The sequence below is a fragment of the Pungitius pungitius genome, chromosome 8 (assembly GCF_949316345.1).
Source record: "Pungitius pungitius chromosome 8, fPunPun2.1, whole genome shotgun sequence".
NCBI lineage: Eukaryota > Metazoa > Chordata > Actinopteri > Perciformes > Gasterosteidae > Pungitius > Pungitius pungitius.
Window position 1 is genome coordinate 17,495,216 of NC_084907.1, and position 21,446 is coordinate 17,516,661.

The 21,446-nt window shown below is 43.7% G+C and overlaps 3 protein-coding genes across 3 annotated transcripts; 2 read left to right on the forward strand and 1 right to left on the reverse strand.

The window, feature by feature from the left end:
- The first annotated feature begins 109 nt into the window (after window positions 1-109).
- LOC119229993 (limbin-like) lies at window positions 110-10,308 on the forward strand. Its single transcript, XM_037490903.2, has 23 exons — window positions 110-744; window positions 942-1,017; window positions 1,293-1,474; window positions 1,686-1,742; window positions 1,821-2,007; window positions 2,138-2,238; window positions 2,500-2,565; window positions 2,675-2,809; window positions 3,010-3,149; window positions 3,421-3,727; window positions 3,832-4,071; window positions 4,289-4,464; window positions 4,832-4,991; window positions 5,100-5,276; window positions 5,421-5,707; window positions 5,999-6,173; window positions 6,714-6,854; window positions 7,055-7,282; window positions 7,389-7,621; window positions 7,725-7,812; window positions 7,950-8,125; window positions 9,632-9,733; window positions 9,913-10,308. The coding sequence occupies exons 1-23, from the start codon at window positions 517-519 to the stop codon at window positions 10,304-10,306; spliced, it is 4,056 nt and encodes a 1,351-aa protein (XP_037346800.2). The 5' UTR covers window positions 110-516; the 3' UTR covers window positions 10,307-10,308.
- Window positions 10,309-10,361: 53 nt separating this feature from the next.
- On the forward strand, window positions 10,362-13,033 carry LOC119229995 (uncharacterized). The gene is made up of 4 exons (XM_037490905.2): window positions 10,362-11,104; window positions 11,193-11,237; window positions 11,594-11,740; window positions 11,846-13,033. Exons 1-4 carry the CDS (start codon window positions 10,661-10,663, stop codon window positions 11,945-11,947), a joined length of 738 nt encoding a protein of 245 aa, XP_037346802.2. The 5' UTR covers window positions 10,362-10,660; the 3' UTR covers window positions 11,948-13,033.
- A 5,179-nt stretch (window positions 13,034-18,212) lies between these two features.
- On the reverse strand, window positions 18,213-20,108 carry msx1a (muscle segment homeobox 1a). Its single transcript, XM_037489692.2, has 2 exons — window positions 19,578-20,108; window positions 18,213-19,404 (listed from the first exon to the last, which is right to left on the reverse strand). Exons 1-2 carry the CDS (start codon window positions 20,008-20,010, stop codon window positions 18,989-18,991), a joined length of 849 nt encoding a protein of 282 aa, XP_037345589.2. The 5' UTR covers window positions 20,011-20,108; the 3' UTR covers window positions 18,213-18,988.
- Between the last annotated feature and the right edge of the window lie 1,338 nt (window positions 20,109-21,446).

The window sequence follows — 21,446 nt, forward strand, 5'->3', positions numbered from 1 at the left end:
AAAGCACAATCATAAAGAATAAAAACCGCTCCTAAAATATATCTATATATTGTGGTAAACAGAGGTAGATACAACGTGAAAATTCTATATATAGTTCTGTATTTCTACATATTATGCATTCTACGCCTAACCAAGTGTATGATCATCCTATGAGTTCGCTTCTGACGTTTTATCTTGAAAGAAATAACCGGAAACTAAATGATGTACCTTGTTTTTTACTTTCCTTGAGAAGTTTCCCGTTTTTTTCCCCAAGTTTTGGAAATCTTTTCCAAAAGTTGTGCAGCAACGGTAATCACGCAACTTGTTTTCGTGTACACCTCTTTGAAACTGCATCCATTGTTTTGTGTGGAAATATCCGCATATATGTAAGACGTTGTCGTGATCTGCCACAATCGAACTTTTCCAAAACAACAAAAAAAGCGGTTGCGAGTGTTTTCAATCGGTGATTTTAACAGCCAGAAATGCAGCCAGCTAGCTAGCGGCTCTCCCCGGTGAGAGTGGCACACCGATGTACGAATGCTTCAGGTAGGCTTCATCGCGAAACGGATCCCAATATGGTTCATGCTCTTGGACATCCAAGTGTCGTGTTGCTTTCCACCGCCCGTTGACTCGCGTTGTCGTCGCGATGGACCGTTAGCTGCCGCCGGGCTGGAGTCCGGAGCCGAGCGTCAGAGCCGTTGTAACGGTAACGGTAACGTCACGTCTCAGGACGCGTCGCGGTACACGACTCTACCGGCACAGGAGGTGAGTGACCTCATACACTTGGACACATGTTCTTATTCAATTCAATGAGAAAGTGTGTCCCAACATTTGACCTGTACTCGTTCTACCTTATTTCAGCATCCAATAGTTAGATTGACTTGTCATATCTTATCAGCCTTGAGCAGTGCCCCTGTTTATGCCTAATATGACACGTACTGTGTCTATTTTTCCTTTGTCAGAGGCACTCCAGCATCCTTGTAATGCAACAGGACGAGCGTGGGAAATCAGCTGAGCTGGCTTTTTCTAGGATGGATGGTTTGTTTTATTTTCACTTAATTCTTTGCATTAACAAAATAGTAATAACACAACTTCATTATTTGCAAACACCAGATGAACAATTGTAAGAAACGTTATAGGTTCATGATGCGTAAATAATGTGTTGCAATTTTATGACGTGTGAACTACAATACGAAATCTTTGGTACACTGGTAAATAGAAAACTGAATACATACTATTCATTTGTCTATTATTTATTGTCAGTTTGAGCCTTTGTAAGTGACTGCTCAAACACCCAATGCGCAACCTGACAGGTGCGACGGACATGAAGGGGCCCATGGTGTTGTCTGCAGAGGGCCGACTGTCCTCCTCAGCTTCTGCTGGTCCTTGGGATCACTCTTTTTACACGCCGCTCACCTTCATGTGGAAAATCTTGCACCAACGGAACCGCAGAAGCACTCTCACCAGATACAACCCGAGCCTCCCTCTGCCTCAGGTGTGTTTCAGAAAAGGGTTTCGGTCACAGGGAATCACTGTACACAATGGGTGACTTTCATGGAGTATGCAGATATAGAAATGCTCTTTGTTATGTGTATGTTAATTCAAACCGTCACGTTTTGATTTAACATTGAACATTGAACATACTTATTATTAACAAAACGTTCTTTTTCAAATAACTACATCAATTGTGTTTCATGTCTTTGCAGACTCAGAGTATGGCACCTCCATCCGCATTTGGGGTCAAATTTCACAAGTGTGCACAGGTACGTCAGAACAGTTTATTCATGAAGAAACATGCGGTGATTCATGCTTTTCCTTCTACTCAATCATGTGATCTTTAGGTAAAGGTGGACACCGATCCTCCTCAACTGACGTTCTTCCTGCTGATTCACAACATGGGCCCATTGGGTGGCACCAACCTGTCTCAGGTGGCTATCCGGGACTCCATTTCTGGAGTAGTACCCATAAAATCTGAAGGCCGAGTGGTGGAAAGAGGCTACCAGACATTTGCCATTGATTCGTTGTCTGGTATGTCTGGGGGTGAATTTGTTTTAAAAAATCTGATTGTAAGATTCTGGTTGTAACTTTATAATGTAAAATATTACATATTTGGGCATGCGGCAATCACAATAAATAACATGTTATTTTACTTCTTTAGCTGGATCCCAAGTTGTTGTCAACTATACTGCTCACATAAGGAATCTTAAGAGTGAAGTCATGGACCTTCCAGCCTTTGTCACCTTTTCCAACGCCTCACAGGTATTGTTTTCCTGCTCTTTCTAACTCAAAAAGCAGTGTTTCCCTTAGGTTTACAACTTCAGGGGGGGAGTGGTAATAGTCGGCCAAAGCCAACCGGAGGGAATTAGTCAGGCAGGTCATTTTTGATTAAATTGCACACTTTTTCAGCGGGAGGGAAATTGTAACGGTAGGGCAAACACTGAAAAGGATTCCACCAAATGTTATTGATCTCACGTGTTTCTCTCTTTTTACCAAGAATATATATTTTTTTCCACTCCACAGAACGATGTCAGTATGTTTGGTCCATTAACGGCTAATCTAACCTTAAGGGTAAATTCCACCGACAGTGTAAGTTGTTCAACTGGAAACACACTTTCAGCTTCAAGCATTGCAACTTTTTATGTCATACGCCGTTGATTTTATGAGAGGTGTGCTGTTTCTGTCCTCTTTTTTTCAGATTCATCCTAACCCCAGGGTTTATTTAGCTGCGTTTGTTGCTGGGTTCTTTGTTACACTGATGCTGCTGTCGCTGGGATTTCTGGCCATGAACCTGATAGGTCTCAGAACCAGGCTGACCCTTCTTCAACAAAGGGTATCATAAATGCAAACGTGTTTTGTTCAAGTTAAGGTTAAGGACAAACTGTTTTAACCTGATTTATTTGTTAATTACTTGATTAAATTTTTGTCCAAAAACTCTGTATCACAGGTATTTTAAAGAACTGTTCTCTCAATCTTTTATCTGTGTTTTTTCCTAATTGTTTGTCACAATGTGCGTTTATTTTCTTTCTGCAGAGAAACAGAGGTGATCCAGAACCGGAATATGCAGAATGCAACATGAGTGAGGCCGTAAAAGATGAGGCCGCATTTGAGGACAAGATGGTGGACACAATGGTGCTGGAGGATCCCCAGAATATGTACCAGGCTTTGGAGAAGTGAGTCAAGAACTTCAACAATCAGTTATGTGCGTTGTAGCTTTGGAGAAGGACTCATCGGTGCTAGATGTCCTTTCCACTGACCCACGATTTCACCCAATCCAGTAATAAGTATAAAATCGAATTCCCTTACATTTAAGGATGTTTTTATTGTCATAGATGTTATTTTCAAATCCCCCCGACAGCAAATATTAAACATTTTTATAATACATTAAATATAACGCACAACGCACAAACTTACCTTGCTTACTCTGCATTTCATCCCTTCAAGCCTCCAAATGTCCACCCTGCTGCACGCCACCAATAACCTGGAGGCCACGCGGATTCAGATCTACAGGGACGTGATGTCCTCCCTGCTGGGGGGCCTGCGTTCCCAGGGCCAGCAGAGGCTCCTTAGTGTGCTCCACGGACAGATGCTGGGCATGGAGGGTCGGCTGAAGGAGGAGCGAGAGGCCCGAATGGCTGCTCTGGCTGGCCGCTGTAACCAGGAGACCCGGGAAGAAATGGAAGCCGAGCACCGCGCAGACGCTGCTCAGAAGGCCCGGGCCGAGCTGCTGTGTCAACGTGCCAACCAACAGGTGACCAACAGCCAAACGTTTGTTGTCATTTTGCCCCACATCTGAGCGCTTATTGCGGTCATTGCGTTCTGTTAACTGGACTGTAAATCTAATTTTGTTACCAGGAACTCCTCCACTGCAGTGTCCTCCTGGAGAAGCTGCACAAGCTGAGCCAGAGTCAGCTCCAGCGCATGCTGTTGGTCAGACATGAGGAAGCCTCGGGGAAGGTCCAGAGGCAGATTGTTGAGTGGCGTCGGGTGGAGTTGCACAAGATTTTCACTGAGGAACTGGAAGAGGCCACCAGGATGGGCGAGCTGGAGAAGAGCACAGCCAAGAGTCTGCAGCACGATTACTTTGCCTCTCAGGCAAGCAACCAAAATTTACTTTCAAAGTTGTGACACATTACAGTTAGACATTTGCATGACATCATTAAGCATGCTTCAGCTTTATTGAGTCATTCAAACAAGGCTAACATAAAATATTTGCTCTATTCTTTTCTTCTACTTTTCAGCTCTCTGTATTTGTGATTATTAATATATGAAATCAACATTTAAAAGACATGTCCTTCTTTCTTCTGACCAGGATCAGCTAGAGGAGGTGCTGGACGTGGTCCTCGCCAACCAGCGCTATGTGCTCGCTGAACGCCATGCACAGAGGAAGTTCTTGGTGCACAGCCTTCACAGCCTCAACAACCTCATTTCTGACAGCTTCTCCAGCACCTCCAGCAATCTGGACAGCTGGTTTACTCACATCAGGAGGTTGGAGCTTAATGAATTTACCATCGGAGAACATCATGTGATGATTATTTCCCATCTTGATCACACTACAATACACTATAAATGTGGCCAAGCAAAAATTATATTACAGTATAAATGTACATTTTAGTAGTGCTTCTATTAGTGATGTAAAATCTGTATTAGAAAATAAAAATGTGCAAAAACAAGTGAGTGAACACACTATTGACAATCAACCAATTCTATTCAATTTTACATATTACTATATATAAATATATAAAAATATTTTTGTAACTTTTGTTAGCAGTTAAATCTTGTAGGCAGCTTCAAACTTGAATATTATAAGTAAGATTAACTAGTGTAACTTGAAGTTGTTTCATTTGTCCACCAGGGGGAGCAGCGTGCCTTCAGAGCAGATGGACCAGCTACAGGACAAGGCCCAGAAAGAGCTGGTAATGGTGAGGCAGAGACTGGAAGAGGCATTGAGCCAGGAGAGAAGAGCCATGCGCTGTGGACTGATTAAGAAGAGGCGGGAGCTCATCTCTGACTTGGTAAGGAGATCACGAACATTTCAGGATTAAAGTATATTATATTTATGTATATATATATATATATATAAAACCTGTTGCTCTCATCTTCCACCTCCCTTCCTTCTCCAGTTACGGGTCCACAAACAGAGACAGAAGGATCTGTCGGTTGTCTCCAAGGATCTGGAGGGAAAGCAAGATGTAGCTCAGCACCTGCACTGTTGGCAGAACTTCCTGACAGCTCACAGTTTGGAACTAGCAGAGCTTATCAACAACCTGGATGAGGAGGCTGCTGCAGACATCCGCAAGGTGCCACTTTTGACAGTACAGAATCGAGCAGACCTGTGACCTATTCACCTTGAAAGGTGCACAACCCCCCCCCCCCCCCCCCCCCCCCCCCCCCCACAGACATCCCACTGGGATTTATTTAGTTTGATTATCCCCGTTCTATAGGTGACCATGCGTGTGATTCAGGGTGCCGTAACAGAAATCAAAGCCATCCAACCATCTGCAGCTCAGGCCTGGCTAACACTCTTGCCTCCAGGGGCGCAACGTGCCCTGCCGCAGGTGGAGCCAGAGGCAGGAGGGAGCACTCTCTTGCAGGGCCAGGAAAGGCTGCACCAGGAAGGCAAGGCCGCCTTACACACCCTAAGCTGCACTAGAGCTGCTCTCAGGGAGGCCATGGAGAGAGAGCTGCAGGAGCAGAGAGAGCTCAGGGCGCACTGCAGAGCTTTCTTCAGGTCAGTGACAGAACAACACTTTATTTCAGGGGATCCAAAGAAAAGTGTACTGTGTTTTCCTATTAGTGGAGGTAGATAGAGGATGAAGACATGAGAAGGAATGAGCACTTTCTGACCAATTTAGGACGGTGTTTTTACACCAGTTGATGCCAGATGTCGTGTACTGCGGATGCTTCCCAATAACAACCCCATCATCGGATTGATGTTATTCCCCTTTCAACACAGCCATGTAAAGTGTCCCGGCGGAACCCCGGTGTGTTTATCCGCATGCCCTTTCTCCTCCCGTCCTAGTTGTTTGTGTTCGTCCCAGCTGACTCTGTCTGAAGATGACCGGCTCCGGATGAAACTCGAGTTTCAGAAGCGCCTGTCTGTGATGGACCTGTGTCTGGTGCTGCCCCACGCTGTCTCCAGAACCAAACTCCACACCGCTCTGGCGGCTTGGAGGAAGGAGAGGGAGCAGCAGATGGTGAACACACACAACAAACAACAATTACCTGAACCAGTTGTTATGTTGTTAGGAATTGTAATATCATTTAACTTGTTCTGCTCTGTTTAAGAAGAATTGTAAAAGTATAGTGAATACAAAAGAGATCCAAACCATGTGTTATTGAATCAGTCTTCCATGAGCAGCATAAATTCCCCGTTGTTAACTTCCATAGGTATTACACACCATAATCTCTTGTGGAAAGTAGGTTTCTTAGCTCACATATTTTAATCTGCGCTAAAAGTTAGCAGAGAGAAGGGAATTTCTTGTTTAAATCCCCCCATGATGCAATTACAGTTTAAAGCCCATCAGATAACTAAAACTACTACAGCAACTAGTGCGGGGAATAATGATGCAGTTAATATTTTCTTCAATGAGAAAGAGAGAACAGTGACAGCCACACTGCGATCAGTCTCAAAAGTGTTCCCATTGTTATTATAAAGCAGGGCTCATTTTATTCACATCATAACATTGTTCTTGGAGTCATTTCCCAACCAAAGTGTGGATATATATATTTTGCAGACTTCGATATCTAAGGGGAAATCCAGCGAGGCCAGACAGAAAACAGACACATCTGACCTGCTACTTTTTAAAAAAAGGCTCGAAGATGGAATCCAACTCTTTGAGAGGGAGAAGGAGATGGAGAGGACCGTCATGGACAAGGTAAAGCCACAAAGGACCTTTCCGTATAAATCCTTAATAAGTGCATTAAGTTACTACATATCAAGAAAGGGCCGGTAATCTCACTCTGTAGCAGGAGCCATCTGCTTAAAGCAAAACACTATCTGTGTTAAAGTTCAGTGTCTGGATTGGGGCTGAGTTCGTACCAGGTGACTGAGGTACATCCATCCAAATGTTGGCAGGTGATGGAGGAGATGCGTACGGAGAGGGAGAGCGACCTGCGCTCTCAGGGCGCCAGCCTGGCAATGCAGATGGCTGCCATCCACTACCAGAAGGCAGAGAGGAGGACCAAAGTCTTGGAGACTTGCAGAGCAATGCTCGCTCTGCACAGCCTGCTCATTCAGCAGCTCAGAGAGAGACAGAGCCTGGAGAGCCAAGACATGGCACAGAGCATACAGAACCACTGCTTGGTAGGCAATGCTTTACTCCAAGTTAATCCCCCATAGACATATAATACGGTTCAAAAAAACATGTTCTTCTCCAAAATATTCTCATGAAATTTGAATCTGCCCACAGGGCCTCGAGGAAGCCCAACAACAGCTCCAAAAGGAGAGGAGGGAGCTGGATGCGCTGCAAAGGTCTCGGTCCACAGTCGAGTCAAATCCAACCCACAGAGAGGACCCAGGGGAGGTTGAGGAGGGAAGTGAGCAGGAGAAAGTGTTTCAGCTGCGGCAGGATTGCAGGATGACGTCCATCCTCCAGGAGGCACTCTACAAAAGGGATCAGGTCACCACGCTGTTGGCCGAGAGGTGAGCTCCCTCGATAGCATCATCTTAAGGAGTAACAAGGAATTTTATTTATTGACACAGGCCGCAAAATTCATACAATGTCGAAACTCTGCGGTGTTCTCAGGTTGCAGGAAATGACAGGCAACAACCAAGCCATGGAGGATTTAAAAGAGCAAATGGAGCTCAGGGGACTTTATGCAAACTGTGATCAGGTTGGAATTTATGGAAACTTTTTTCAATGTTATACTGAACACAATGTCATATAAATGGAGTGGGGGAAATACAGGGACATCTCAAGTAGAAGAAACGGTGTGTTTAAGGCGGCTCTGTGTCGTGCGTTTCATCTCAGGACTTGGAGTTTGCCTCTCGGCTGGTGAAGCAGAGTCAGGTGTCCGCTGAGGGTCTCCTGGAGGCCCTGCGTCTCCTCCTCCCCCCGCTGCCTGAAAGCGAACTCCTCTCCATCACTGACGCCCTTTGCCCCAAAGAGATCCTCGTCGCATCATCTGCAGAGCAGGAGCAATCCATGTAAGAGCCAGGTTCAGGATCCTTCTATTGGCAAACTGTTGTTGTAGTTTTATATTTTCAATTTGCACAGTATTTTTACCACATTAGGGGAATGTGTTTTTCATCATGAGGGCATAATTATTGCTAGTAAAAAAACAATAAATGTATGGTTCTTTTTGAGAGATGTCTTTTCTGTTAGCCCTGTGCAGCAGAAGGATTTCCCATCATCATATGCTCTTCCAACTTGCAAATATAGCTTCGAGTTTGGTTGCCAACTGGTGCAGAAGCCAACAAAACCCTTTGTCGTGCACTAGTGTAGTCCATGTTGCTTTCCTTTCCTCAATCTTTTTAAAGGGGGGGAAATAATTGAACAGATTTAATAGAAGGAAAACCTTTTAGCCCAAAGTACGCAGTTATGTGGTTTAAGAAAGTAGTTCTCCGAGTAAAGTCACTGATTTAATAAAAATCAGCATTTCCACACAGCTGGCTGAAACAAAGACATCTTTGAGCACTGTCTGAAATTGAACCAGTGTTTGACCGCGATTCCACAAGGGTTGTTTTCCCCGAGCCACAACGGGCAGAATAAACAATTCTACTCATCATTTAATTTCCTGATACAATGGGACACTCAAGGCTGGTCCCCAGCTGAGTCTGGATCAGTTCACTGAATACTGTGCCGTGCAGGAGGAAAGGAGCTGTCTGGCCAAAGTACAAGGAAATCAAAGTGCTCAGTTTGGAACAATATGCAAGACATGTGTTTTGATTTTCTTTTTCAGCTCTTGTTTCTGCTTCTTGCTTCTTGTTTGTAGGACAGAGGTTACCTGTTCTTTGCAGCAGTTTTACATCTTACTAACGGGAGTAATAATGATGTAAACAGTGGGATTTTGAATACAATATTGAAATTGTAAGATTAGATTCCTGATCATATAGTTGTCTCTACACTGAAACCTTAATGTCATGTCTGAGGAGAGTGGTTTCGTGGGCCTACCACAGCAGTTGAGACAACAATCAGATGAAGAGCTGGTGTAGAAATACATTCTCAAAGAAAGCTGGAATGGACAAAAAATCTACGTCTTAACTGCCATGTTAGTTGCTATTTATGTTTGACAGATTTGACTCCAGACTTTTTAGTCCGCCATTTAAATGTCTGCCATGTGTGTCTTTGGATCTTTTTTTTAACCTTTTTTTTAACCCCCTTTTTAACCTCACATTCCTACTTCTAACTTGTAATTATTACAATAGGAAGATTTTTGTAATATTAATTCACCTAAACAAAATGATCTTCGTGTGGTTTTGTAGTTGTAATCATCCCTAATGAATGGACCATTTTGTAATACTAACACGATGTGCCTTACTAAGTTTAGAAATTCAAGATGTAATCTTTTACCATAAAACGTCACAAAGCTCTCCCTCTGAACTAGTGAAAAGCCGTTTCAGTGTTTCAGTTCCCTGCACATGTTCCAATCAAAGCCAATCATTGTCTGCAGAGCTACGGGCTTCATAATATGTTGATAACTTTTTGACCAGGTGTGCCGGGGGGCTGAACAGACTGCTTCTTGTCAAACTGAGAGAAGACGTGTTGCATAAAAATATGCCAAATATGCCGAGCTGTGCCGTGGAAAGAGGGGGGTGAGTGAAACTAACTACTTACGGACTTGATGTTATGCTTCAACCAAGAGCTGCTTGTAGTTCTGTTGTTCTGTTTTTTTGATCATCCGAGACCAGTCCTGAGCTATAGTGACTGCATGCATGTGGTCAACACTTGAGTCCCCACTCACAACCGCTCCTCTGTCCTCTGAATCTCACAGACTCCAGGAAAAGAGGCAAAGTTTTATGGAAAAACTGCTCCCCAGATGCCGTGACCTGGCTCCAAGAGATGTTGCACCGTTGCTGGTCGAAGAGAACGAAGTGGAGGCCGGTTTAGGGAAAGCACGACAACAGACTACTTACAGGGCCGGGGTTACACAGCGGCAGGAGGACACTGCAGAAGGAAGTGCAGTGAACGCAGTGAATGAAGCGTCACACGGCACAGCAGAGGACAGCGCGGTGTCCTCCTCCGGCGTCCCTGCTACAGGAGAGAGGCTGTTTGTGTTCCGCCATCCACCTGAAACATGTGGCAGCGCGGAGGCTCCAAAAAGGAAAAGGAGAAGGAACTTTCTCAATCTGAAGAAAGGCTCGGTGGCTCCAACAAATCTACCATGAGATTTACAGACGCTTGTTTTATTTTGTTAGGTTCCGTTTGGATTGTAGCATCGCATCGTTTCACTGTGTACAGAAAATGTTCTACGCCTGCAGAGGTAGTTGACAAACAGGTCAATGGTTTGGTTTGGTGGGTGAGTCCATTAAAGTTCACACTCAGGCAGGGTTTTGGAGACGATGTAGCATTAGTGTACACTGCCTTAGGATTAAAAAGTATTATTATTGATGTTCAAGAACGCAGAGATAAGTGTGCGTTCTTTGCTGTGATGATTTGCATATACCTCTAAACTCAAGATGCAAGATGACTTTAGAAATATGATTAAAAGTGTATATTAAGTTTGTAAATTAAACATTGCTATGTTCCCATTGATAAACCTCATGACTGCGAATCCAAACAACCATCAACAGCTGATATGGATAGTTAAAGACATTTTAATAAGCCACACAATCGGGTCAAAGTTAGGACATCAATCATCAGCCGTATTTGGTCCAATACGCAAGAACAGAGTCGACTTCCTCAAAACATCAGAACCCAAATATCTCCCTCAGCCTCGCTGCGCATTTCACGTCATCGCCCGACCCCCTCCCACCGCAAGTCCTCCTCTTGGCTACTTAAGCCCCCCGTTGACTGATCGGCGGCGTTCCCCCGCCACGATGAGGCCCGCACTCGCTGCCCTCGCGTGTTTCCTCGGCTTCGTGCGCCTGTCGGACTGCGCGCCGCCGACCTGCTACTCCAGAGCGCTCGGCCTGAGCACGGAGATCATGTCTCTGCTGGACAAAATACACACGTACCATCGCACGGTAAGCGATCTGTGTGTGTGTGTGTGTGTGTGTGTGAACTGTGTTTGGACCGGTACTCTGTGTAACGATCGTGTTTGTTGGTTTGCAGAAGCCTTGTGCTGATATTCTACCCACGATCTTCCTTGATGTGCATGTAAGTTGAAATCACCGGGATGTTGCAAGATGTGCGATGCTAAAAAGGAGAATATTATTAAATGATCTAGAATGTAGCGGGACTATTTGGTTGTGGTGCTTAAAGCGCCCCCCCCCCCCCCAAAAAAAGTCAACAAGTCATGAGCCGGTTACTCGAGAAAACAGGTCTACAGGTAACAGGACAAATGATAAAAGAGCAAATACCAGTGACTCGCTTATTCAATGGAAAGGCAGTCAAACCAACGTAGGTCAACGTGTACTGTCAGACAACATCATATCTGACAAAACCTTACGTCTATTTGAGTACTCTAGATTCCCCAAAGTGTAAATACCTAAAAAAAAAAAAAATCTTTCTAGAACTCGTGCGTCACAACCAAACTGCGTGACTTTCTCTACGTGGTCCTGAACCATCCCAGCCAGCACTGCAGGGAGCGCCCCAGGATGGTGCTGCTGAAGCGTAAAATGCAGAACCTGTACACCATCATCAACAGAGTCTGTTATCGGGTAAGAGCAAAGAAAACTCCTGGGGGGGGGGGGTGTTTTGAGCGTAACACCCGGGCTTTTCAGGCTCCAGTGTCTTGACCGCGTGTCCCTGCTCCCCGTCTTCAGGACCTGGTGTTTTTCACGGATGACTGCGAGGCGATCGACACCGGACACGCGAGGCCCCACCACGCCGAAGACAGGCTTCAGCTCCTGCAGGAGGAGCGATGAGCAGCAACGCAGCGCGGACGAAGGGGCCGAGGTCGCCCTGTTACATTCAACGTCTCGGTGATTTGTAGAATGGAAACGCATGTACACGACACCGCCCGCCACGCCCCCCCCCCGCATTACACGCATCACAAACGATACCCAGAGCGCGCCGCTTCCACCTAGTTGGTTCTTTGTCAGCTGCAGACCCGTGTTGGTGGACACGTGTGGCCTGCATTCCAGCCAGGGGTGCACAACTTTCCACAGGAAATTTGCTGAATGCCAACCGTGCCGAGGGAAAACCTTGGAATAATAAAGCAAAAAGAGATGCTTGTGAGCTGGGCTTAACCGATGCTGACTCACCAGGGCTGGTTAAAGGTTGCCACATACTGTATGTCGCATTGATGTAACTCTCGCTCTTACCTATATGCACTTTGAAAACATCTGAAGAGCTGAACACAGTAGTTGGAAATGTTTGGTCGCGTGTGCCCTTTCAGATTTGTCCCACTTAGAAAGTTTCTTTTTCTTGCTTTTGTTTAATACATAGAGTTCCCACAGTGCTAGTGTGGCCGGAAGCTGAACAATAATGAGAATTTTTGTTTGGCTCTCAAGACAACTGCGTGTAAAACAGCAAATCTCACGGATTAAGACGTTTTTAAATGCATGCCGGTTTTCATCTACGCACATTATGTCTCACATGTATGTAATAAAAAATATCTGTGTGCATAAGCTCTTGCTTTTGTTTTACTCTCTTAAATAAGTTCCTCAATGTCTGCCAGTGGATTCTGGGAAACACGGACTGTGTCCAGTCTGTGAATGAGCATGAGGCCCTTTTTTTTCTTTTCCTTTATTTCCATGTGGGAGGGCGTTTGTCTTCTGACTGATGCTCTGTTTTCCACTCGGCCTGTGACAATTACTGATGGATTTCATCATTATTGAGACAACATTAGGTTTTGTCCCCATTGGATGAATATAGAATGCATTTCAAGTAAGCAATGTTGAGGTCAAAGCACTAAAGTGCTTTCCCTCTGCAAAGCAAACTACACTGGTCGTTGTGTTTTCAAAATGTCATTAAACTGAAAGTGAAGTATAAAAAACACACACTCTTCACTCTCTCAGATGGTGGTGCAATTTCCATTATTTACATGTTGGATTTGGGAGTAAATCTCCCCCTCTGATTTCATTTAAACCCTCTGCTGCCCCCTGTGGGTAGTCACTCTCATCTGCATACAGAAGGACAGTTGTGTAAACTATTTTATACACATATTCTATTCGTATTGTGTGACTTTTGGGAAATGTATCCCTTAAATGTGTGCTCTTCTCCAACACAAGCCAAGATGTTTTACCCCATAGGTTCTGTGATTCTCAATTTAATCTAAAAATAGATTTAATCCATGTTTGAATACATTTGATTAAATGTGACCAATTCTTTGCGTAGGTGCCAGCAGTTTGACAACCTGCAAGCTGCTGCAAAACAGCAGTTTATTCAATGAGAGAAATCATTTCACTCATTCAATTTCTGTTTGAATGATTCGTCTTTAGACCTTTTTGACCTTTTTCACAACATACTCTTAAAATCATTGATCGCCTTCTCAATTAGTAGTTGGGGTGCAGGTGATCTTTCTGAGTGAGGCCATTTGCACACTTCACTAAGCTGATTTGGGGTCCCCATGCAACGGGCATCCATTCACTGATGGCAGTACTGCAGGTTTGTCCAAAGAAATGCTTCGTCAGTAGCTTCATTTTTCACAAGCTGGTGCTGGTTTCAGATTATCCGGTGACGATGGTTTTCAGTCATTTCTTATTGCTAAATATTAGACTGCATACTTTCTCTCTCTTTGTTTATTTCAGTGACAGCAATAATTAAAGATGTTTGTAGGAGCTATTATTTAGTTATTTATTCTTTAAATATATTTTTCTTAATTGATTGGGTAATTGGATCACTAATTGGGTAATTGAATCACTAATTGGGTAATTGGATCACTGATTGGGTAAGGCGGTGGGCACCTGGAGGTTACTTAGGGGCATAGCCAGGTGGGACCAGCATGCACCGGGGTGACTAATACGTTTTTACCAGTGAAAACAGTGAGACAGTGTATAGGAACTGCATAGGAAAGCAGCTCACTTTATGTTATGTTTTTTTGGTGGAATTTTGGTTAAAAATAAACAACAAACAACAAGAACACACCGCTTGGACAACACTGTTTTTCTGCGTAAAAGAAGTCGAACTAGGTGCAGCAGTGGCCCTTTGATTCAAGGATACGTAGGACAAATGGCCTCTACAATGTTGTTTTAGAATAGAGATGTATTGACCTTAAAGTACAATCTGCAGCTTTAAAGGTAAAACGGTGCAAACTGTGGACTGCTGGGATGAATAATAAATACCAACGTTTCAGTCAAAGGACGAGACTAAATGTTACATTAATAACCAACGACATATTGATTCACAAAGATATTATATAATAGTACATACATATAATAATATTAACCCAAAATCTTGTGGTTCACTATGTAAAGTGGGATTATTCTATAAATGTTTGGACTAAAATCAGTACTTTTCAGTTTTATTCTTACAACACAGTACCCATAATTATTTACAAGCCTAGTTTCATTTGAGCCCGTCTATAAGCAAATAAATTGTTTCATCTGGTTGCACTTCTAAACCGTCAGCTTGGAACACTATTAACTAGCCCAACAAAAACAACAATGTAAGTCCGCAACATGTGGCTTGTTAAGAAATAATCTTAATTGCTGTGCTTATTGATCATCATTATAGGGCCAGAATCCATATTATTCTCTTTCATTGATGGAAAACAAGAACAAAACCACAGGCGACTGGGCAATTTAACAATTTAATGTGACACTCCACCAAAAATGCTGCACAATAAAATGTTTCAAACTTAGCCGAAGGGTGACCGTAATCATTCTCTGCCTTGTTGCAATAAATGACCTTATAAAGGACAGATCCAAAGCCTAATTACATTAAAGCAGCGGAGATGTTTGTGATGCAGTTTTGTTTAGGGGGGGGTTTCAGGCCATTTTCCATTGCAATTTGAACTTTTATTACCTCTTAAAATAAATGTTCCCTCATTAGTCTACACAAGAAATGTTGCCCCCTCTTAATGTCTAATAGATGATTGGCACACTCCCCACATCTTTGCATTTGACTAGAATTGAAAACTCTCACATATTTAGAACAAGGCTGCTCTCTAGTGGACCCTGTGTGCCATTGAAACACACTTCATTGGTGATGTAGTATATATATATAGTATAGGTATGTAAGCTGCTAAAGGAAACTGAGCCCATCTTGGTGAAACATTTCACGACGTTGACCAGAGTGTAACTATAAATGTTTTTTTTTTATTTCATACAGTGGACATATTCGACCTTGACTATCCGAATGTTTGGGGCAATACAAAGTCCCACACAATTATGTCTTGCCTTTTGCATTGACTTTTACTGTATGATACTGTGTGCACAGTGACCTTATTTCCTCTTTTTAACAAGCCACTTCAAATATATTTCGTTCAATTGCTTACGAGAACATCTGGTTTTCTGCTAGATTTGTTTTATAGGTCCTTTCTGGAAAAGGCAGCCACGAGAAATTGGTGGTGATGTCTATCTTTGCTGTTAACTGAACATTGATTTATACCATTCTGGCTGCGTTGTCAATAGTGAGAGCACGTGACTCTGACGGACCGGGGCCTCGAACCGCACTTCCATTGGCAAACGCTTGTTTGTTTGTCTGCCTATTATTGAGATTTATGTATTTTTATAATCGTATATATTTTTTTCCTTTTTCTCCACGAGGACATATCCTCATTAAGCAGACCAAATGTACATGTGAATACATGTACAGCATCTCATCATGATGAAGGCTGAATCACGGCATATTCACATTATCAGAGGGCCAAAAGCATTTAGAGTTTTTTCCAAGAAGTGTTTTTGCTCATTTCTTTGCCGTGAATATTCTAAGTTGCTGTTGGTGTTTTATTGGCTCTCTGCGTGACTCTGAATAAAAGGCTCCGAAAGTACAGGCCAATATCATTGTAAAATATATTCATTTATGTTGGCCGCAGCGCATCCACAGGAGTTTGAAAAGTCTCTTTTAAGGGCGATGTCAATCGTTCATGGAGGTGATGTGTGTAATTGCCAATATTATACTGATTTTTTGAAACGAAAGAGCATTTTTTGTGACTCTGAATTTGAACAGAAGGTGGTGGTGTGGTATCTGAAGGAAACGCGTCTGCTTTTATATGTCATGTATTTAGCCTTGAATCTACTATAAGGCCAATTTCCCCCGCATTACAAATGAATATGGGGACGTCAGTGTTTCGAGCATTATTTTTTTATCCTTCTAAAAAAAATGTTGTATTTAGCAAAACGTTGTGTTTAATATTATGATTGAGATGGCAGCATCCAACCTCTCTCTAACCTTTGCAACAATAACCAGCTCAACAACATCTACTTCATTAAAAGTCTAAGGAATGTGCAGACTGTGTATTATGTCATTGATGCTCGACAAAGCTTCTTAGCGAAGAGACAAGTGCCGTTTATATTTTATTGGTGACGTCCTTGAATTAAATCACGTTTCAATTCACTAAATAGTAAAAACGAGAAGCTACGTTAGGTTTATTAAAGCCCCGTTGTTAGTTCAGTTAAAATGTTGAATATTCTTCAATAAACTATTTGTTAATACACTTATTTCAGTCATTTATAGAAATTAAAATCAAATAATCTTGGAGGAAAATCGATTAACGGTGAAGGTCTATTCCTCTCCCCGGGCAGTACGCGACTTCTAATAAACTATTTCCCCTTTTGTTGGGGATCAAGGAGTTCAACTGAAGAGTCAAATAGCGTCCTGTGATCTTTTGGATGATATAAACAAGTGAGTTTTGTTTTCTGCGGGGCTCCGGGCGAGATTAAGAGCCGTGGACAAAGGAATGAAAAGAGCTGAAATAATGGACGGATCCCTTTTGGCTCTTTTGTGTCAAGTTTCTCTTCCTTTTCAGATAGAGCGTCCATCCGTGTGATTTAAACCCATTGTCACGGGTGTATGTATTAATTCATGCCCGGTGGGTATAACGGAGGGTGGATTGTCCGAGGGAAATATAAAACACCAAATAAACGAAACAAGATCCACCGACACCCACAACGATTCAAATTAAACGGTTTTAAGAAACATCGAATTGAAATGAATGTTTCAACACTAAATCAACCCGGGACTGGTTCGGGACAGAAGCTTGTCGGCACTGGGGAGGAAGTCCCAGCACAGAGAACACAAGTGTTGCCCGTCCCAGTCCCCCGTTGACATTTTAGGAATGATGAAAGTTCCGCCTTGCCTGGAGCTACAGCCTCGCTGGAGCCGGCCTCCTGTCTGCGGCAGATTGCCTTTGCTCATTACAGCAATTATTTTACTGCAACGTAACCCTTTGCCTGAATGGCAGACAAACTCAACAGAAAGCCTTTAAAACGGCGCAGGAGTGGTCTGTAATTGTCTCCCTGTCGGAATGCTGTTTTGTCATTTAAGTCTTCCTGATGGCAGAAAATGAGCGCTCATCTAAAGGATGGTAATGTGTTTGCACACGTGGGGTCGAACGCCCTGACTTCTCCATAATGGGGGTGTCACCTGGCTCATTTTACACCCTAAACACTCCGTAATGACACTCCAGTGGATAGCTTACAAGCAATTTGAACCAGGGAAGCGATCTCCAATATTTATCGGTGTGTTTTGAAGTCCACGACTGGTTGCCCCCCCCCCCCCCCCCCCCTCCACTCCTCATCTCCACCCCTTGAATTCTCCTGGCGCCAACAAAATCTAGGTTAGTTGTCTCAAAGCAATAGGCAACAGCTGTAGCATTACATTCCTCCAAATGATATGTTAGCAGTTTAAATGTACGCTGCACACAAAAGCAGTGAAGAAATGTGGACATTATATTGTCAATGTTGTTATGGCGTGGGTCAAAAAAAGCCTTCAGACCCCCCCATGGCATTCCTAAAAGCATCATGTTGTATATGCTGACAAATTTAGCTATTTTCAATTTTATAGGACCAATAATCATTATCGTTTCAACTTTTGCCCATTCAAAGATGATATATTCAACAAGTTACAACTCCCCAAACAGGTACCTCGAAGTAAAAGTAAAATTATATTATAAAATAAAATGATTACCTGAATTGTCATATAATAAAATAAAGTGTAAATTGATTTTTGCCCTCTGCGTTGTCAAGAATATTTTTCAAATGAAATAGTCTCCAGGCACCATGCAAGTCAAAACTAACAACTGAGTAATGAAAAAGAATAAACAATTTATTGTTAAGTTATGTCACAAATATATTCATAATATAAATGAGGATATTCTTCAAATATACATTATTTTACAGTACACACATCCCTTTCGAAGGGAACCATTCCAACAACAGACAGTGCTGTTATAAAAAAAAAAATGCTGTGGTTCTCCAAATTCACAAAGAGCATTCATTGACACTGGATTCGGTATCCAACTATAGTTACCCATACTGCGAAAAACAAATAGACAGCCCAACACAAGGAGCTGGTTTATAAACCTGTTGACCTGGCTGATGTAGGCGAAGAGTAAACTATCTTTGACTAACTGAGGCACTCATTGTGGTCCACTTGACCGTCCATACAAGTACTAAAATGTTGTCCCACCACTGCACCGCAAAAACCTCCACTTTAAAGTCATTAAGACTCACGGTCAGATCGTTTTGTTATTAAATATGATTTATCTCGAAGTTCTAGATGGGCATTGTAATTCAGTCCATTTTTTAAGAATGACTAATAAAGTTGGATCATTTTGCAGTGTCTTTACTGTGAGCTTACTGGCAAGGTCAAGAAGAAGTGAATAAACTTCAAGGTCCTCACAAGGGTCTGTTTGGAGGCCCTGCACGGCCCCCTTTCAAGGTGTGTCACCCGCATGCCTGTTGATTTAGTATTTAGTGTGACCTCACCTGTCCGGAGGGCCACCCTCGCTCGGGGCCCTCAGAAAGTAGTCTAAACCCCCTTGTGTCCCACTGCCTGAACCCCTCGTCCTTCCGTCCGTGTCAAGCAAGGTGGTACATGCTGTATCCGACGTGAGCGGCGTACAGTCCCATGGGGGAAACCGGCAGCGAGTGCCTCTGGAACGGGTGCGACCCGTATGACGCGGGGACGTGCGCACCGAGAGGGAAGGAAATGCCGAAAGCTGGGGGCAGCATAGGCTTAGCTGCCATTTTCAGTTTTTCGAGTTCTGCCTCCTGCAGCCGCTTGGCTTTGGCTCTTCTGTTCTGAAACCAGATTTTGACCTGGGTCTCCGTCAAGTTGAGGGAACTGGAGAACTCTGCGCGCTCGGCGATGGAAAGGTACTGCTTCTGGCGGAACTTCCTCTCCAGGGCCAGCAGCTGGGACGTGGTGAAGGGGGTCCGAGGCTTTCTGTTGGTCTTGTGTTTTCGTAGAGGACAGGCAGGAGGACTTAACCTTCCTGTAAGCGGACAAAACGCTTTAGTTTTAACAGACTGGTTTGCGATGCACAATGTCAAAATCACCCAAGATGAATACACTGAATGAAGTTATCTTTGTTTTTAAATATATCATATTAAAGCCCAAACTGGAGTGCACATTTTAAATTTAGTATGTTTTATAGCTGACACTTACGTGGAGGTGTAGGAGAAAAACGAGGACTCTGTAGCCAGGAAGTCCTCTCGTTACTGTCCGGGCTCTCGGGTTTAATCAACACATCTTCTGGCATGTTCATGATGTCGCCCACTGAAAACGAGGAGCTCATCGATAAAGCAGGAACCGGGGTATCCAGACTACCGAAAGAACCCATCCGTGCGCCCTTTACCAGGGCATGGGACGTCCCGGGAATGGACGTGGCGTCCGGGGATACCACCTCTCTGCTAGGTTTCCTATCGGCCATCAGTGCCTCCACGCTGAATGGCAAAATAGCGACTTTGGGCTTCACGGTCTCCTTAGCGGGGCTCAGACTGGTGTGCATCTCGCCTCTGCTGACGAGGACCGAGCGGGGCGGAAGATCTTCAGTTTTCAAACCAGCGGTCAAAGCTGACATGGCGATCGATGGGGCCATACAGGTCCGACCGGCACGGGAGAAGTGACTTGTTGACTCTCGTGGGCTCAGCAGAGAACGTTACCAAAGTTATTGCGCAGCGCCCAAACGTGACAGTATCCTCATGTTTATGTGACCGAAATGGAGTGCTGAGCTATAATAAGGCAGGCCATGGGAAAGAGTCAGCCAATCAGGAGCGAGATGGGCTGGTCCTTGGCTAAGGAGAAGAAGAAAAAAAATCAGAGTGGAGAAGTTAACAACAGTTGCTCTTCTTTTTTCTTTTTTTAAAATAAGCAACTTCAGATAGACATAAACACAACAAACTCTTAATGGGCCATGTTTCATTAAGACATGCAACTAAGCTTGCGTTACTATGATTGTATCCACCTTATCCTACCACGTTATTGTACAATTATACAGATATACGTATTATTGCTCATCGTGTTTATCCCATCTTTGATAACTTCTCTGCAAACAACTCCAATGATGATGGGTTTTGGCCATGTGCGAACACGGGTAAAGCGTCTTCAGTGTTGCACAACAGTTTATTGCTCCCCCTTTGTGTGATGAACCTGCTGTTTATGGATGGCTGCGGGGCTCTAATCAGATTGAAACACACAGGCCTTGGTAGTCATTTAGGGATAATTATCGGGCTTGGGGGAGGGATCACGAGGATTTTCCCCCTTTGACTACATCCATTAAAGTCGAGAATTATGTGGAGTTGGGGGCAAGAGGGGGACGGGTGGTGGTGGTGGGGGGGGGATTTAACCCAGGACTGTCACTGATTTACCTACCTTTTCATTTTCATTATGTTGGGTCATTATATCTTGCAGGGAATATTCCACATCAATAAGGGGCTATATCTCGTGTATATAATATAGGCGTGGCGTGGTTTGATTTCCTTAAAAAATGGCATCTTAAAATGGGAAAATTCACAAATCTTAACTTAGTATAAAGACAACACCTTTGTTTTGTTGCTGCGTATAGTCTCTTCGCTCGGGAAAGGGTCTGCGTTGCTAATTGCCAACCATAAGCGATCTGTCACGATTTGTCAGTCGTCCTAATGGGCAGACAAGTTATGTTGTTTTTAGGCGCCAGCAGTTCTCGGATCAAAGCGCTCGGCTCGAGGGAAACTATTGAAAAAGTTCAACCCCGCACGGAGAGCGCGGCACCGCCTCCTCCGCCTCCTCCTCCACCCGCCCTAGCCCAGGGACACTCAAGCCATTCAGCATGAAAAATTAGCTTTTTTTCCCAGCCGATCGCACGCCATTTCCATCCATTCACATTAGCTCTAGAGCCGGTGTATATGGTGGGCTCCTCGAAAGAAAAGGTCAGCGCCCACTACTCTGAGTGAAAGGGACTGATTCCTGACGTGGACCGCAGATCCCCTCATGACGAGGCGGTTGTTGTTAGGGATTTGTGCAGCAGTGTGCAAAGCGTTAAACACAGTGGGGATT

Coding starts and splice junctions, on each gene's coding strand:
- LOC119229993 (XM_037490903.2), top strand. CDS start 517: ATGCTTCAGGTAGGCTTCATCGCGAAACGGATCCCAATATGGTTCATG. Junction 2,566..2,674: donor GGGTAAATTCCACCGACAGT/GTAAGTTGTTCA, acceptor TCTTTTTTTCAG/ATTCATCCTAACCCCAGGGT. Junction 6,174..6,713: donor AGGAGAGGGAGCAGCAGATG/GTGAACACACAC, acceptor TATATTTTGCAG/ACTTCGATATCTAAGGGGAA.
- LOC119229995 (XM_037490905.2), top strand. CDS start 10,661: ATGTTCCCATTGATAAACCTCATGACTGCGAATCCAAACAACCATCAA. Junction 11,105..11,192: donor TACACACGTACCATCGCACG/GTAAGCGATCTG, acceptor GTTGGTTTGCAG/AAGCCTTGTGCTGATATTCT. Junction 11,741..11,845: donor TCAACAGAGTCTGTTATCGG/GTAAGAGCAAAG, acceptor CCCCGTCTTCAG/GACCTGGTGTTTTTCACGGA.
- msx1a (XM_037489692.2), bottom strand. CDS start 20,010: ATGGCCCCATCGATCGCCATGTCAGCTTTGACCGCTGGTTTGAAAACT. Junction 19,405..19,577: donor TTTTTCTCCTACACCTCCAC/GTAAGTGTCAGC, acceptor GTCCGCTTACAG/GAAGGTTAAGTCCTCCTGCC.